The 13,732-nt window shown below is 37.2% G+C and overlaps 3 protein-coding genes and 1 non-coding gene across 4 annotated transcripts; all 4 read left to right on the top strand.

The window, feature by feature from the left end:
- Positions 1-425: 425 nt before the first annotated feature.
- Positions 426-2,943, top strand: LOC110772199 (protein TIC 20-IV, chloroplastic-like). Its single transcript, XM_021976617.2, has 3 exons — positions 426-579; positions 1,690-1,829; positions 2,084-2,943. The coding sequence occupies exons 1-3, from the start codon at positions 524-526 to the stop codon at positions 2,740-2,742; spliced, it is 855 nt and encodes a 284-aa protein (XP_021832309.1). The 5' UTR covers positions 426-523; the 3' UTR covers positions 2,743-2,943.
- Positions 2,944-5,814: 2,871 nt separating this feature from the next.
- GAUT10 (galacturonosyltransferase 10) lies at positions 5,815-9,190 on the top strand. The gene is made up of 2 exons (XM_021976657.2): positions 5,815-6,383; positions 7,501-9,190. Exons 1-2 carry the CDS (start codon positions 6,234-6,236, stop codon positions 8,947-8,949), a joined length of 1,599 nt encoding a protein of 532 aa, XP_021832349.1. The 5' UTR covers positions 5,815-6,233; the 3' UTR covers positions 8,950-9,190.
- A 493-nt stretch (positions 9,191-9,683) lies between these two features.
- On the top strand, positions 9,684-9,755 carry TRNAD-GUC (transfer RNA aspartic acid (anticodon GUC)). Its single transcript has one exon. It is a non-coding gene; the product is annotated as a tRNA-Asp (tRNA).
- A 1,165-nt stretch (positions 9,756-10,920) lies between these two features.
- QWRF3 (QWRF motif protein (DUF566)) lies at positions 10,921-13,723 on the top strand. Its single transcript, XM_021976686.2, has 6 exons — positions 10,921-12,283; positions 12,408-12,527; positions 12,646-12,762; positions 12,844-12,933; positions 13,214-13,321; positions 13,459-13,723. Exons 1-6 carry the CDS (start codon positions 11,069-11,071, stop codon positions 13,558-13,560), a joined length of 1,752 nt encoding a protein of 583 aa, XP_021832378.1. The 5' UTR covers positions 10,921-11,068; the 3' UTR covers positions 13,561-13,723.
- The last annotated feature ends 9 nt before the right edge of the window (positions 13,724-13,732 follow it).

The raw sequence follows: 13,732 nt of genomic DNA on the forward strand, positions 1-13,732 counted from the left end.
CGAACTCATTGAATAACATAATTTGTTTGTGAGTGACCGTTGTAAAAATAGCTTTATAAATATTTCATTATTAATTATAAAAAAAACCACTATGGAAAAGCTTCTGTAAACATAGAAATTTAGGGCAAACCAAAAAGGAAAAGGAAATTGTCATAAAAAGGAAAAGAAAATCTGATTAAAGGAAATTGTTCAACTCACCCATCCCACCTCCTTCGGAAAGTTTAGAGGATGCGCATATACATACCCAATTTGGTTAGTAATTATTTGTTTTTATATGTACGATAAGAGTTAAACTATTTGCATTTCAATCCTTGAATTAAAAATAAATAACACAAAAACCTTATTTTGGGTAAAATAAATAAACTCCATACTCCCTCACCCACTTAAAAATAAATTAAAATTCCGGCTAGCCTAGGTGATTTTTATATAGGAGTGTGGGGCCCTATAATACTTGCGTACAAAGGAACCCAGACGGCGCCGTGTATTTAACAGTGCGCGAAACCAGAACACATCTCAACAAGCCATGGCAACCACCTTGGGGTGCCGCCTTAGCGTTCTTGCCTCACCCGCTGCCTCTCGGTACGTATTCGATCCTTATAGTTATTGCTACCATTGATCTAATAAATACAGAGAAATGAAAAAAAAAAATGAAAACAAATTAGCCTGTTTGGTAATCAGATCGCCATCTTATATGAAAAGATAAGGAACCCACTTCTGTTTTTGTTCTTAGTTTAATTTTGAATTTTTTTTTTCGTGGATTCGTTCATTTTTTTCTTTTCGATTTCTTAATTCCTTGAAACAGTCAAGAGTTAATTGGGTCTTGGGCAATTTTGTATTTTTTGTATTTTTATTTTTGTATTCATTACTATTATAAATTTGTAAATTTTAGTGCTTTAGCAAGAAACGGATTTTAGGATTTTCAGACATTAGGAACGGAATCCTAATGTAAGAGGAAAAAATTGGGAATTTAGGAAATCGTTTATGTAGCTCTGGTTTTGGATAAAGATTTTTGTAGAGTTACTCTTTAAGCTTCTAACCTGGCAATGAGTTTGAGTCGTGATCGAAGAGTGTATAGTGTTGGTTGGTAGGTGGATCAAGTTCTTTCGTAGATAAGGCATATAAATCTTCGAAGTGTTCGGTGGCAATGATTATTTATCTCAATTTCCTTTTAGTTGTACTGAAATAAACATAGCTTGCTTTTTTATGAGAGGGTGAGGGTGTTTTCAGAACAACCAGAGTGGCCAAGTAAGTGTGTACCCTTACCACGAGCACGGCCATGTCCTACATGGTTCTACATAAAATTGAAAACAGTTTTCTTGAATCTGTAATTGCCAAAAGAAAGGGTGGTGGAGACACGGATAAAGGGCTCACTGCATTGTAATGTTAGAGACATTCTGTGACGCTCTGTTTCTCTTGAGTATTATTACAGAGATAGGACGGTTTTGTTTTTTCCGCCATTGGAGCTTATTTCTAAGGGTCTGAGTGATATAGATTCTCTATCTCATGTGTTTCACTTAGATGGTTATTAAAACACAATTATAAGAATTATTAGCATGATTGTTTCTCAGCTCGTGTCTTCATCAATAGCAGCATTCTATTGAAGAAACAAAAGAGGGCTTCAGCTTGATGATTGTTTCTCAGCTCCTGTATTTTTGCTAATCAGTATACATTATATTGGTCTTTAACTAGGTATAAGGATGTGAGCCTCAAAAGTCGCAACAAGCCCAACAGGGTTGCATGCAAATCTAACTTGAATACAATCCCTATATTGTCCAGCAGCAGAAATCTACAACAACCTAATCACAATCTGCATGGCTGGACTTCCACAGGTATGTCCAATATCTTGTCAATCATCTTCCTTGTTTCAATCGCATCTAGCCAATCCTTGGTCTCAGAGTAAAAGAGGTTTAGAACCCATAAGCTTATTTGAAACTAATCTGTTGTTTGTGTTATGATGAGCTCATTCAATATGTTATGTACAAAGTCTCATTTTCTATACGGACGAAGATGAAATGCATACTTGCATAGGAGCATCATTGAGATTGTTTTTATGCTCTTATAATCCTGAACTCATAATTTTCAGGATTGCCAAGCTTGCACCTTTCTGCTACATCATCCGCATTGTTAACGGGGGAACGAGGCAGTCAGTCACACCAACTACCAGTGTTACTTAGACAACGCAAATCTTCAACATTGGCACAAGCAAAAAAGAATAATTCCGTCACTATACCTTTTCCAAAAATGGAAAAGAAGCCAGATTGGTGGTGGAGAACTTTAGCATGTCTCCCCTACTTGATAGCTTTGCAGACGTCTGATACTGGGTTTTTCATTAAACCCTTCACAGAACACTACGAAGTATTTGGAGATTTGGTTTATTATGTCCCAGGAGCAATAAAGAGGTTACCTGACTGGTTCACAATGATATATATCCTCCCTACATATTATGGAGTGGTGAAGAAGAAAGAGTGGCCTCACTTCTTTAGGTACCATATAATGATGGCGATGTTGTTAGAAATGATACTGCAAGTGGTAGAGCATTCGAGCAATTTTTTTCCGCTGATACACTTCAGTGGGACGTTCGGCATAGAATACTGGGCAGCTGTCTCATTCGCGTACATCTTCATCTTGTTGGAGTGTATAAGGTGTGCTCTTGGTGGCAAGTATGTCAAACTCCCATTCTTTAGCACACCTGCTTTAGCGCATACTCTTTTTGAAGTAGAAGGCTACTACAAACCTTTCTAGAGGGTGTCATTCCGGCGCCCTTGTGAGTTGTATGTTGTTTTAGTTTTTTTTGTTGGCTTAGAGATGTAAGGTTATGCAGAAGATCAATTTTCATCTGTACTAGTTATTGGTTTACTTATTTTCATTACATTTGTTCTGGGTTCTTGTATTGTAAAAGAAAAACATGTCAAAAAAACAAGAAATAAAATTCCATTTGAATAAGTCAGTGTGACTTGGCTATGCGCTTGGGACGAATGGTTATACATTTTTATCAACATTATGTTTTTAAATTGAAGGTCAATCCTAACAAATCCGATGGATTTCTTTCTTCTCTTTTATCGACAAGGGGAGGAGAGGGATGTTTGAATTTGAGACTTCTGTTGAATGTTCCAAGAGATCATTTTCTAACTTCAATTATCATTTAATTCATTTCCACAACCTACTTCTTTGTTTGATGTTTTTGCGTGTGTGAAAAATCTTCATTCCTTGTAATTTAAATTATCGTTTATATTAAAAAATTTATTTAAAAAAAATACAATTCTTTTCATATTTATCTTTTCGTCATTTAAAAGTGAACTGTTGAAGAATATAAGGGTATGTTTGGTACGCTTCACTGGACTGGACTGGACTGGACTAGGCTAAATAGCACTCGAAACCCATGTTTGGTAACAGACGGGACTAACTTAAATGAGACTATATAGTCCAATAGTGAAAAAAAGGCCTCACTCGCCCGTCTAATATAGTGAGCCCGAAAAGTGGTTCACTAAATAGCACGTTCCTAAATAGAACACGCTAGTCCGACTCCTCTCTTTAAAAAATATTAGGATTTTATTTGTTTTCTTTTTATTATTGTTTTAAATTTTTAATTGGGATTTTTAACATTTATTTATTTATTAGGTCAAAATCCGTAATTAAATTTAAATATTACAAGAATTATTTTGATATTGCATTTGACCACATTTGTATTTGGAAAATCAAACTATAATAATTGACAAATGCTTGATATTCTTTTTATATTGAAACAAGTTTAATAATTCATGATGTGCTGGAAAATCAAACTATAATAATTGACAAATGCTTGATATTCTTTTTATATTGAAACAAGTTTAATAATTCATGATGTGTTGCTTTCTTTATCGCAAGCAATTATTACCTTGTTAAATTATATTTTTCAGTTTAAAGTCAAAAGTCAAATATACAAAAATTATACACACACATATATATATATATATATATATATATATATTTTAAATTATTTTTTACTTGGTCTTCCATGAAAGACGTAGAATTATATAGAGTGAGTTTAGCTCCTTAGTAATGTTTCGACCAACAAAAAATAGAAGATTTGTAGTAGTCTTGGGGCAAGGCTAAGGAGCAACTAAGATAAATCTTGAGAAGCCAAAAAAAAAAAATATCAAAATTTTATTCTTCATAAACAATCATAATTTTATTTGTTTTATTGTTTTAAATCTTTGAATTGTGTTTCTTTGTAGCATTTATTTATTTTTAGGTCAAAATTTCAAATTAAATTTAAATATTACAAGAATTATTTTTTAGTCCGACACAGCACCAAACATAGGTCTTCACTATTTTTACAATCCAGCTTCTTAGTCCGACGCAGCACCAAACGTAGGTCAGTACTTAATCCAGCTTAGTCCAATCCGAGCTAATCCAAGACAGTCCCAGGATTTAGTCCAGTCCATGACAGTCCGCCGTACCAAACGACCCCTAAAGTCCCACATTGAAATTTGACTAAATAAGATACAACATATAATGAATGGTTCCACTATTAATATCACTGATTTTTTTGTGATAAAACTTCATACCAGCTGGCTTTGTAGGTAGTTAAGTTGGAGATAATATCGGTGTTGCTAGTGGTGGGTCAAGGATCCGTCCTTTTGAAATCTTAACATAGTATTAGAGCGGGTTAATTGATTGGGCCTGAATTGGGCCATTACCCTCACCCAATATGTGATGTTCACATATTGGCCTTGAATGTTTACCGATACCTCTTACCCAATACGTGATGTTCACGTGTTGAACTTGAATGTTTGACTCCGATATGGACTTGACTCTGTGTGGCCCACTATGTGGTGGTCCCACGTGAGAGGGCATGTTGAAGAATTTAAAGTCCCACCTCGGAAACTTGACTAAATAAAATACAATAAATGGCCCCACTACTAATATCACAGAGGTTTTTTGTGATAAAACCTCACACCTACTGGGCTTTGTAAGTGGTTAAGTTGGGGACAATATCGATGCTGTTAGTAGTAGGCCACTGGCCTGTCTTTCTGAATTTATCATGAACATGTTAATCTAACGGCTACAAATGCGTTTGCATCAAATATAATTGACGTTCTAGAAAAATCTTCCACATTAGAGCAGCTCCAGCGAGGAGTTGGGACACGGGCTGGGGGGGGAAAGAAAAAATGGTGTTTCAACGGAAAACCCAGGCCCGGGCAGGGAGTGGGTCCCAGCAAGTCGGGCTGGCCCGAAAGCCAGTTCAGCCCGAGGTCCAAAACGAGGGTTGCTGACGTCAGCAACAAATTTTTTTATAAAAAATGGAAAAAAATTTCAAATTTTTTTTAAATAAATACTTAGTCATATTTTTCACTTTCCACACCAAAAATCTTTTTAAAAAATTTTGTCCAAATTAATTATTAAGGTAAAAAAATTTGTGAAAAAAACAAAAAAATGAATAGTAATTGCCCTTAGCCATGGCAACGGGTGAAAACACAAAATACTATTTGCAAGGGCAACTACTATTCACGTGAATAGTGGCTGCCCTAGCTCCCCCTTGCCATGGCTAAGAGCAAATGGGTGGAATTGCTCTTACGCTCGGTAGAATTGTTTAGTATATGTGAATGTCAGAAATCTGAATGTGACGAATTAAAAAAAAAACCCCACATTATTAAGAGAAGCCACAAGATCAAATGAAAACGACCCCAGCAATTGAATTAATTATTCTAAAACTTTGCTGTTATTTTCATCTGAATCTCATAGACATATAGTCATGCGCATGCCCAATGAACAAATAAATTTAAAATAATAAAAATTAAGAAAGAGAATTATTATCAGAACTTGGACAAAAGAGATGAGCCCACACCACTCTGACTCCACACAATCACACACAAACTCCCAACTGTTGTTGTCTGTCTAGTGAAGAAAGACTGAGAAGACAATTCAGACCCAAAAAAAGACTGAGAAGACAAGCTTCTTCTTCCTTCTTTCTCTTTGCCAAATTTCCCCTCCCAGTGTTTGCTAAATCTTCGTCAATCCAAAACCCAACCCAATTCAAGTTATTCAACCCTCATAACCCTAAATTTCAATCCCAATTATGATCTCAAATCTCAAGTCTCAGCCCTGGAAAAGTATTGTGCCGTAAGATCCAATCACTCGAATTTAATCCACCTTGGCGATCTCTGATATACGACTGTCTAAAAGGCTGCAACTTTCTCGGGAAACAAACGGGTTCCGTATTGGCCCTTCAGATTTGGAACTGGTAGAGAATAATGAGGAGGAGAGCCGTGGACTTTCGGAGGCCCCTGAGGAGGCGGTTTCCCAATGCCTTGTGGTGGGTACTGTGTGGGTTTGCGGTTTTGCTCTTCATTTTCACTTTGAGCAGAGGAAATCAGATGGAGTCCGGGCCTGTCATTCCCACGGTATATACTTCTCTACCCTTTGTTTTTTTGTTTTTTTTTTTTCGTTTTTGGTTTAGTTGGGTGCTCCTTAGAAAATGTAGGAATAAAGAGGGAATTGGAGTTGTACATATTGTGTTTTTGAGTGACTTGGGAGGTGAGGTAGAAAAGGCTGAATTGGGTTGTGAATGGAACAGTTGATTGGTTTTATGGGAATGAGTTTTTTTTGTCAGTTTGAGAGCTAATACAACAAAAAGATGTAAGCTTTAGAATTCGATTGTATTTTGCTTTTGTACTTGGGAAAGGAGTTGATTTTGTATACTTGGGGTTTGGCTTTTGATCTAGTTGTCATCTGACATGATCTTATTATTCCCAAAACTTTCATTGAAAGTGTTGACTCCCCTTTTCATGTAATAGGAGTTGAGTGCACAAGATCTATTGGGAGGGGAAAAAAAGAAAAAAACCTGTTACTTTCATTATCTATTATGTGGAATGTGACAAGGGAGTATACCAGAAGAGTACTCAAAGCAATTTTGATTTGTGTAAGGGATTCCAGGGCCATTTGACTGAACTTGCTTGCATCATGGATCTTGAAATATGGTACACCCTAGAGAAGCCTAAAAATAGTTAATGTTTTTGAAAGGCAGTACAGAGATTTAATGCTTGTCGAATGATATGGATGTGCTTGGCGGATTGTCTTTTTGAGTGTATCAAAATTTCAGACTAGTATGCTCATATTGTGGATCCTTGTGAAATTTGTGGAGTTGATTACGTTAAAATCAAAGAAAAAATCTAGAAATTTTATTGTCATCACAAGGTCAAGGAACACTTAGTTTAGATGTCGTCATAAAGTACAAATAATAAAAACTCTGGCTGAATCCTAGCATTCTGTTTTGGTAATGTATCATGACACCATATCATGTGGTCTGAATGCCAGGAAGCTGGTTTTATATGGTGTCCCCAATATCCTCCTTCAAGATTTTGGTAGACAAATTGAATTTCCTTTTTATTTGGTCAAAAGACAATTCGTTGTTTGATTCTTTTCTGCTGTGGAGGAAATGATAGATACGTCGTTTTCCCTTTAGCTTTTCCACTTTCTTTTGCAAAATTAAGAAAATATGTGCTTGTTTTCCTTCCGCAGAGATACAGGAATGATAGACTTATGGAAGGCCTTAACATTACCAAAGAAATGTTGAATCCCAACTCAGTTTCCAGGCAACTCAATGACCAAATTGCTCTGGCAAAAGCTTTTGTTGTGATTGCCAAAGAAAGCAACAACCTTCAATTTGCTTGGGAATTAAGTGCTCAGATTCGCATTTCACAGATCCTACTGTCAAATGCTGCAACCAGGCGAATTCCTTTGACAATTAGAGAATCGGAAAATGCAATTCGCGATATGGCACTAATACTGTACCAAGCACAGCAGCTCCATTATGATAGTGCAACCATGATCATGAGACTGAAAGCCAAAATCCAAGCTCTGGAAGAACAGATGAGTTCTGTGAGTGAGAAAAGTTCAAAATATGGACAAATAGCTGCTGAAGAAGTCCCAAAAAGTCTTTACTGTCTTGGTATTCAGTTGACTGGTGAATGGTTCAGAAACTCAAATCTACAGAGGAAAACCAAGGACAGAAAGCAAATAGACATGAAACTGAAGGATAACAATCTCTATCATTTCTGTGTCTTCTCTGACAACATCCTAGCAACTTCAGTTGTGGTCAATTCAACTTCTATAAATTCCAAAAGTCCAGATAAGATTGTCTTCCATCTCGTAACTGATGAAATCAACTATGCTGCAATGAAGGCCTGGTTTTCTATAAACAGCTTCAGAGGAGTGGTCGTTGATGTTCAAAAATTTGCGGATTTTACATGGTTAAATGCTTCTTATGTTCCCGTACTTAAGCAGCTCCAAGACTCTGAAACTCAAAGTTATTATTTTTCTGGAAATAATGATGATGGCCGGACACCAATCAAGTTTCGGAACCCAAAATATCTTTCTATGCTTAATCATCTGAGGTTTTATATTCCAGAAGTTTTTCCTGCCCTGAAGAAGGTGGTGTTTTTGGATGATGATGTTGTGGTTCAGAAGGATGTGTCTGATCTGTTCTCTATTGATTTGAATGGTAATGTTAACGGAGCAGTGGAGACATGCATGGAGACATTTCACAGATACCATAAATATCTGAATTACTCTCACCCTCTCATAAGAGCACATTTTGACCCTGATGCATGTGGATGGGCGTTTGGGATGAATGTTTTTGATTTGGTTCAGTGGAGGAAGAGGAATGTCACTGGTATCTACCACTACTGGCAGGAAAGAAATGTAGATCGAACATTGTGGAAACTTGGCACATTGCCACCTGGATTGTTGACGTTCTACGGATTGACAGAGCCTTTGGATCCCTCGTGGCATATTCTGGGTTTAGGCTACACAAATGTTGATCCTCATTTGATAGAGAAAGGAGCTGTGCTGCACTACAACGGAAACTCGAAACCATGGTTGAAGATTGGGATGGAAAAGTACAAGCCCCTTTGGGAGAAATACGTTGATTATAGCCACCCCTTATTACAAAGATGCAATTTCCACTGATTTCAGACACAGAAGTTTCTACTCTATCACGGCGGAGTTGGTGGGTAAAGGAGAGATGTAGCCTTTTTGAGGTCATGAATGCTTGCATGATGATTTTGCAAGATCAAGCATGGGGATTGGTTGTAAGATGGGTAGTGTTTATTTGATCGTGTTGTAGTATAGATGATTTACTTCATTATAAGTCATTCAGAATTGTTAATGCTAACCACTATTCTTGAATAACTGTTTTTTTATTGCAGTATCTGTGGTATAGGTTGAACTGTACAACCTTGGTAGTTTGTAGTATCCTTTTGATTTGGTCTCTTTTGCAATACGTAGATAGGAAGGATATTGCCTTTTACTGCTTGGTATTGGATAGGCAAAGTTTCTTACATTCCATCTAATCAAATTCACCATTGTCATGTACTCTTAAGATTTGTGCTTGGCTTACTTCCTTTCATCACCTGCTGACAACATATGCTTGTTTCAAGATTCAACCGCAACGATGCAACCGGTAACAATCAGGAATGAGAAAGAAAATGTAAAGTCGATTTTTGATCTGATAGATTCCCATAAAGAAAAAGAAAAAGAAAAAGAAATTTGATAGAGAGAAATCACAGTTATAAGGTAAAGCTAAATCGACATAATGATAGAGAAAATAGTGTTAAAACGAATACAATAGCTCTGTATCTTCTTGTACTACTTCTGCTCTGAATTTATTAAATACGATGAAGCTTAAAGCTATGAACAACAACGTCGTTGTAGTATAGTGGTAAGTATTCCCGCCTGTCACCCGGGTGACCCGGGTTCGATCCCCGGCAACGGCGCGCTCCTTTCCTTAATTTTTTATTTTAAAATAAAAGAGATTGTGAACGTTGACTTCAGTGTTTCACAATCACTTTTACCATCACCATATTCTCCCTGACGCATTACTCTTTCGTTACATGAAAATATATTACCAGAATTTTTTTTTTCTTGTGTTCTCTAATCACTTCAATGTTTCTTTATATTATTATTATTTATATTCTGTGCAAGAAAAAAGAAGGGACGAGATCGTTTAAAGACACCCTTTTATTACACTCAATATTCTTTGAAAATAATAAAAATAAAAGGTTATTTATAAATTCATTTAAAAGAACGTTCTTCTCTTTGTGCCTTTACCTTCCTCAAAATATTGAATTGGCAGTTGACTATTTCTTTGATATGAGATTAGTTTGCCACTTCAAATTTTGAGTTGAATCAACAAAAGATAAAACAGGATTTTGATTGATTGGGTTCAAAGTTTCAAATTGGAAGAAGCTTGCATAGACACGCACGCTCATGCTTAATCACAAATTAACAACAAAAACACATTATTTATTTGACAAATGGCAGATGCCAATCCAACCAAATCCTTCGTTAACCCTTAACTGCCGGCTTAATTGAATTACTTTGTACTGAGTCTCGGAGTCCCAAGTGTGATTCTTTATTCCATTTGTCTCCTACTTCCTAACGTCTCTTGCTTCACTCCCATCCAATCACTACTACTACCCTTTTGAGTCTTTTACCACCGAAAACTAACATTCATTTCCAAACAAAGTTACTTGTATGATTAGCACATATATAGCATTAATACCATTAACAAGTTCTACTATGTATTCGGTTAGTAAATATGGTACATCGTTAAGATTTTTATTAAGCTTATATTTATAAATTTGCAGTGATTATATACATCGGAATTGATTTCAGGATTCGTTATTTTACTAAAGGATTGGTTAAGAGAAGTAACAGTGTTACTTCTGCAACCAATATTTTGTGTTCGAATCTTCTATCTTGCTATGTTATTGGTATTTATGAAAAAAAGAAGTCATTATTTTGAAAAACAATTAATACAACTATTTTCGTCTATATACCACTTATTGCTAAGTTAGTCAACACAAGGGCATTATAGTGATTTCACCTCCAAAATCCCACAAAACCCCCCCTCACATGCCGGCGTAGGATCTAATTTGCCGCCATTTCAAGTGTGGTGGTTTGTTTTTTGTATCATCCCATCTGTTTCCAAAGAAACGCAGATATCAATTCTTCAAATCCTCACATACTCTTTTCGCACCAGTAATCAAACATTTCTCTCTCCCTCTCCCTCCCTCTCTCACAAATCATGAAGAAGAATGACAACAATCAAGTTGTCACAGAGCAATCTCACAAACCCAGAAGACCCAAATCCCGCGAAGTAAGCTCGCGGTTTATGTCATCACCAACTTCAGCCACTTCGCTCGAAACCACCACTAACCTCCCATCTCCAAACCAAGCCATCTCGCCAGTCCGGCGCAAATCTGGTTCGCCTTTCAACGAAACCCGAAAACCCAAAACCCAGCTCGATGACTTGGGCCCCATCCGAGGACTATGGCCCTCTTCAACTTCATCATCAAACAAGAAGCTCGACACTCTAGCCGATCACCTTGGAAAGGACAGGCTCAAAGATCATATCGAGAGTAAAAATTCAAACTTTGATAGGCAGAGAAGCCGCAGAGAAGTGGGTTTGTTCGAGAATGGAAAAGAGAAAGAGAGAGAAAGCGCCAAGGAAAATCACAAACCCATCATTGGTGGGTCGATGAGATACCCGAGAAACTTCAAATTTCCGGGAAAATCTACTTCCCCTTCTTCTTCGTCTTCGAGTAAGTTTTCGAGTAATTCGAATGTGGTTGTTCCTAGGAGATTTTCAGTGGACGAAAATGCTCTGTATCAGAAATCGTCTCGGCGAATTTCGGATGGTTTTTCCGATACTCTTGATTCGGGATCGGAGTGCAGCGATGGTTGTTCAGGCCAGACTGTTGGGTCTCCAAATGCGGGTTCGAGTTCGAGAAAATTGGGCATGGGGGTTTCTTCAAAGTACATGAATGAGGTACCTTTAAGGCATCGAAGAGGGACATCGGATTCTACTCTCCCAAATCCGATATCAGGAGATAAGTCTCCGAAGTTGAACAAATTCACCATTAAAAATGTGTTCAGGAGAGCTCATTCGCTGACGGGGGCGACGACACAATGGGCATTGTCGCCGGGAAGAACAGGGTCGCCGACGATGTCTGTCGAGAACATGGGCGTACCGATGTCGTTTTCGAGCTTGAAGCCTCCTACTAGTCCCTCAAAAACCAAGGGGGTGGAGAAGTTACTCAACTTGGGGTTGGACTTGTTCAAGAGTAAGAAATCTTCTTCGTCTAGCTCAGTGCTGGTAAGGTCTAATTCGGTTTCTTCGGCGTCAAGTATGACGGAGATGGGTCATCAACTTCGGTTGCTTCATAACAGATTGATGCAGTGGCGATATGCCAATGCTAGAGCTTATGTTGTGGATGAGAAGATAGCTAATCAAGCACAGGTTATCTCTGATTCTAGTTCTACTTTGTGGGAACAAAATTTTTTTATTTTATTCTCATGAGATTATGAGGTTACCAAGTTCAGTTCATAACTGGGAACTGTTTGTTTTTCAATGATTTTTGCAGTCCAATGTTATATATGCTTGGGATAATCTTATAAAGTTGCGACATTCCGTGCTACAGAAGAAATTGAAGCTAGAGAAAGAAAAGCTTGACCTGAAGCTGAATTCTATACTCCGATCTCAAGTCAGTAGCAAACAACAATCAATAAATATTTTGTTACAAGATTGATGGTGTGCAGATGTTCGGATTGATTCAAACAGACTGTGTTAAAATGTGACTGATGTGTTTGTAATTTGTGTAGCTTAAGCCATTGGAGTCTTGGGGAGATATGGAATGGCAACACATGGCAGCATTTTCCATGATGAAAGAGTGCTTACATTCTGTTGTCTGCAGAGTACCCCTTATTGAGGGTGCAGAGGTAGGCCAAAGGAAACTGATTGTAAGGTTTTGGTTTCGGCGAAAGAGATTTGTTTTTCTAACAAAGCCAAGCATTCTGCAGGTGGATACTCAATTGGCTGCTGTTGCTCTTCGACATGCTTCCGATCTCACAGCTTCCATGAAGTTGTTGCTAGCTACTTTCTCACCTCTGGTACTATACTCCCCAACACTACCATACTCCCAAATAAGACTTAAAGGAAGTCCTATTTAATAGGAACTTCTACTTACAGTTGTTCTTCCTACTAAGAGGAAATCTATTAAGCTAAGAGGAAATCTGTTTAGAATAAAGCATTTTGAGATCCTTAATAAAGGCTTAGGTCCCATCATACACAAGAGGTCTTTACTTCAGTGGTTTGTAAGCTTATATACTACTACCTTGTAACCTGAAATTTGTGCAATGCGGACTCACATTGAACCCGATTCTTGAACAGGCTGAGCAGACTGTTCCTTTACTGTCTGAATTAGCAAAGGTGGTTGCACAAGAAAAATTGCTTTTAGAGGAGTGTCTTGTGCTTTCCAAGACCATATCGACACTTGAGGTAATAAAAGAACACTATTCTTTTCCAAATCAAGAACGATACATGTTTAAAATTCGATCTACTAATGCTTAATGTCATATACAAGTGGCTCAAAACTTCTCAGAAGTGACCTATTTCTTTTTATTTTGTGCGGACAGAGTCAGGAGAGGAGTTTGAAGTGTAGTATTATTCAATTGGAATTATGGAAACAGGAGAAAATTAAGCAGCAACAACTAAAACAAGAAGATATAATGTCATGATCTATCTATCTCAACATTATATAGCACGGGGCTAAGTGACATCATCATATTGTCTAGAAATCATGACCCGGGAGATGATTCGTGAAACGTACCATTGTAGTGTATATGTGAGTACAAGCTTCTGTAAATGAGCAAGAAAATTTTGATCATTAGCTGATGAACACATTCCTTT

This window comes from Prunus avium, chromosome 3 (assembly GCF_965620075.1).
Source record: "Prunus avium chromosome 3, drPruAviu1.hap1.1, whole genome shotgun sequence".
Classification (NCBI taxonomy): Eukaryota; Viridiplantae; Streptophyta; class Magnoliopsida; order Rosales; family Rosaceae; genus Prunus; species Prunus avium.

What these genes read in the sequence shown, in the direction of transcription:
- LOC110772199 (XM_021976617.2), top strand. Translation starts at nt 524, where the DNA reads ATGGCAACCACCTTGGGGTGCCGCCTTAGCGTTCTTGCCTCACCCGCT. An exon ending in GCCTCACCCGCTGCCTCTCG is followed by an intron (nt 580 to 1,689) that starts GTACGTATTCGA and finishes GTCTTTAACTAG; the next exon opens with GTATAAGGATGTGAGCCTCA. An exon ending in GCATGGCTGGACTTCCACAG is followed by an intron (nt 1,830 to 2,083) that starts GTATGTCCAATA and finishes CATAATTTTCAG; the next exon opens with GATTGCCAAGCTTGCACCTT.
- QWRF3 (XM_021976686.2), top strand. Translation starts at nt 11,069, where the DNA reads ATGAAGAAGAATGACAACAATCAAGTTGTCACAGAGCAATCTCACAAA. An exon ending in AGATAGCTAATCAAGCACAG is followed by an intron (nt 12,284 to 12,407) that starts GTTATCTCTGAT and finishes TGATTTTTGCAG; the next exon opens with TCCAATGTTATATATGCTTG. An exon ending in AGACCATATCGACACTTGAG is followed by an intron (nt 13,322 to 13,458) that starts GTAATAAAAGAA and finishes TTGTGCGGACAG; the next exon opens with AGTCAGGAGAGGAGTTTGAA.
- GAUT10 (XM_021976657.2), top strand. Translation starts at nt 6,234, where the DNA reads ATGAGGAGGAGAGCCGTGGACTTTCGGAGGCCCCTGAGGAGGCGGTTT. An exon ending in CCGGGCCTGTCATTCCCACG is followed by an intron (nt 6,384 to 7,500) that starts GTATATACTTCT and finishes TTCCTTCCGCAG; the next exon opens with AGATACAGGAATGATAGACT.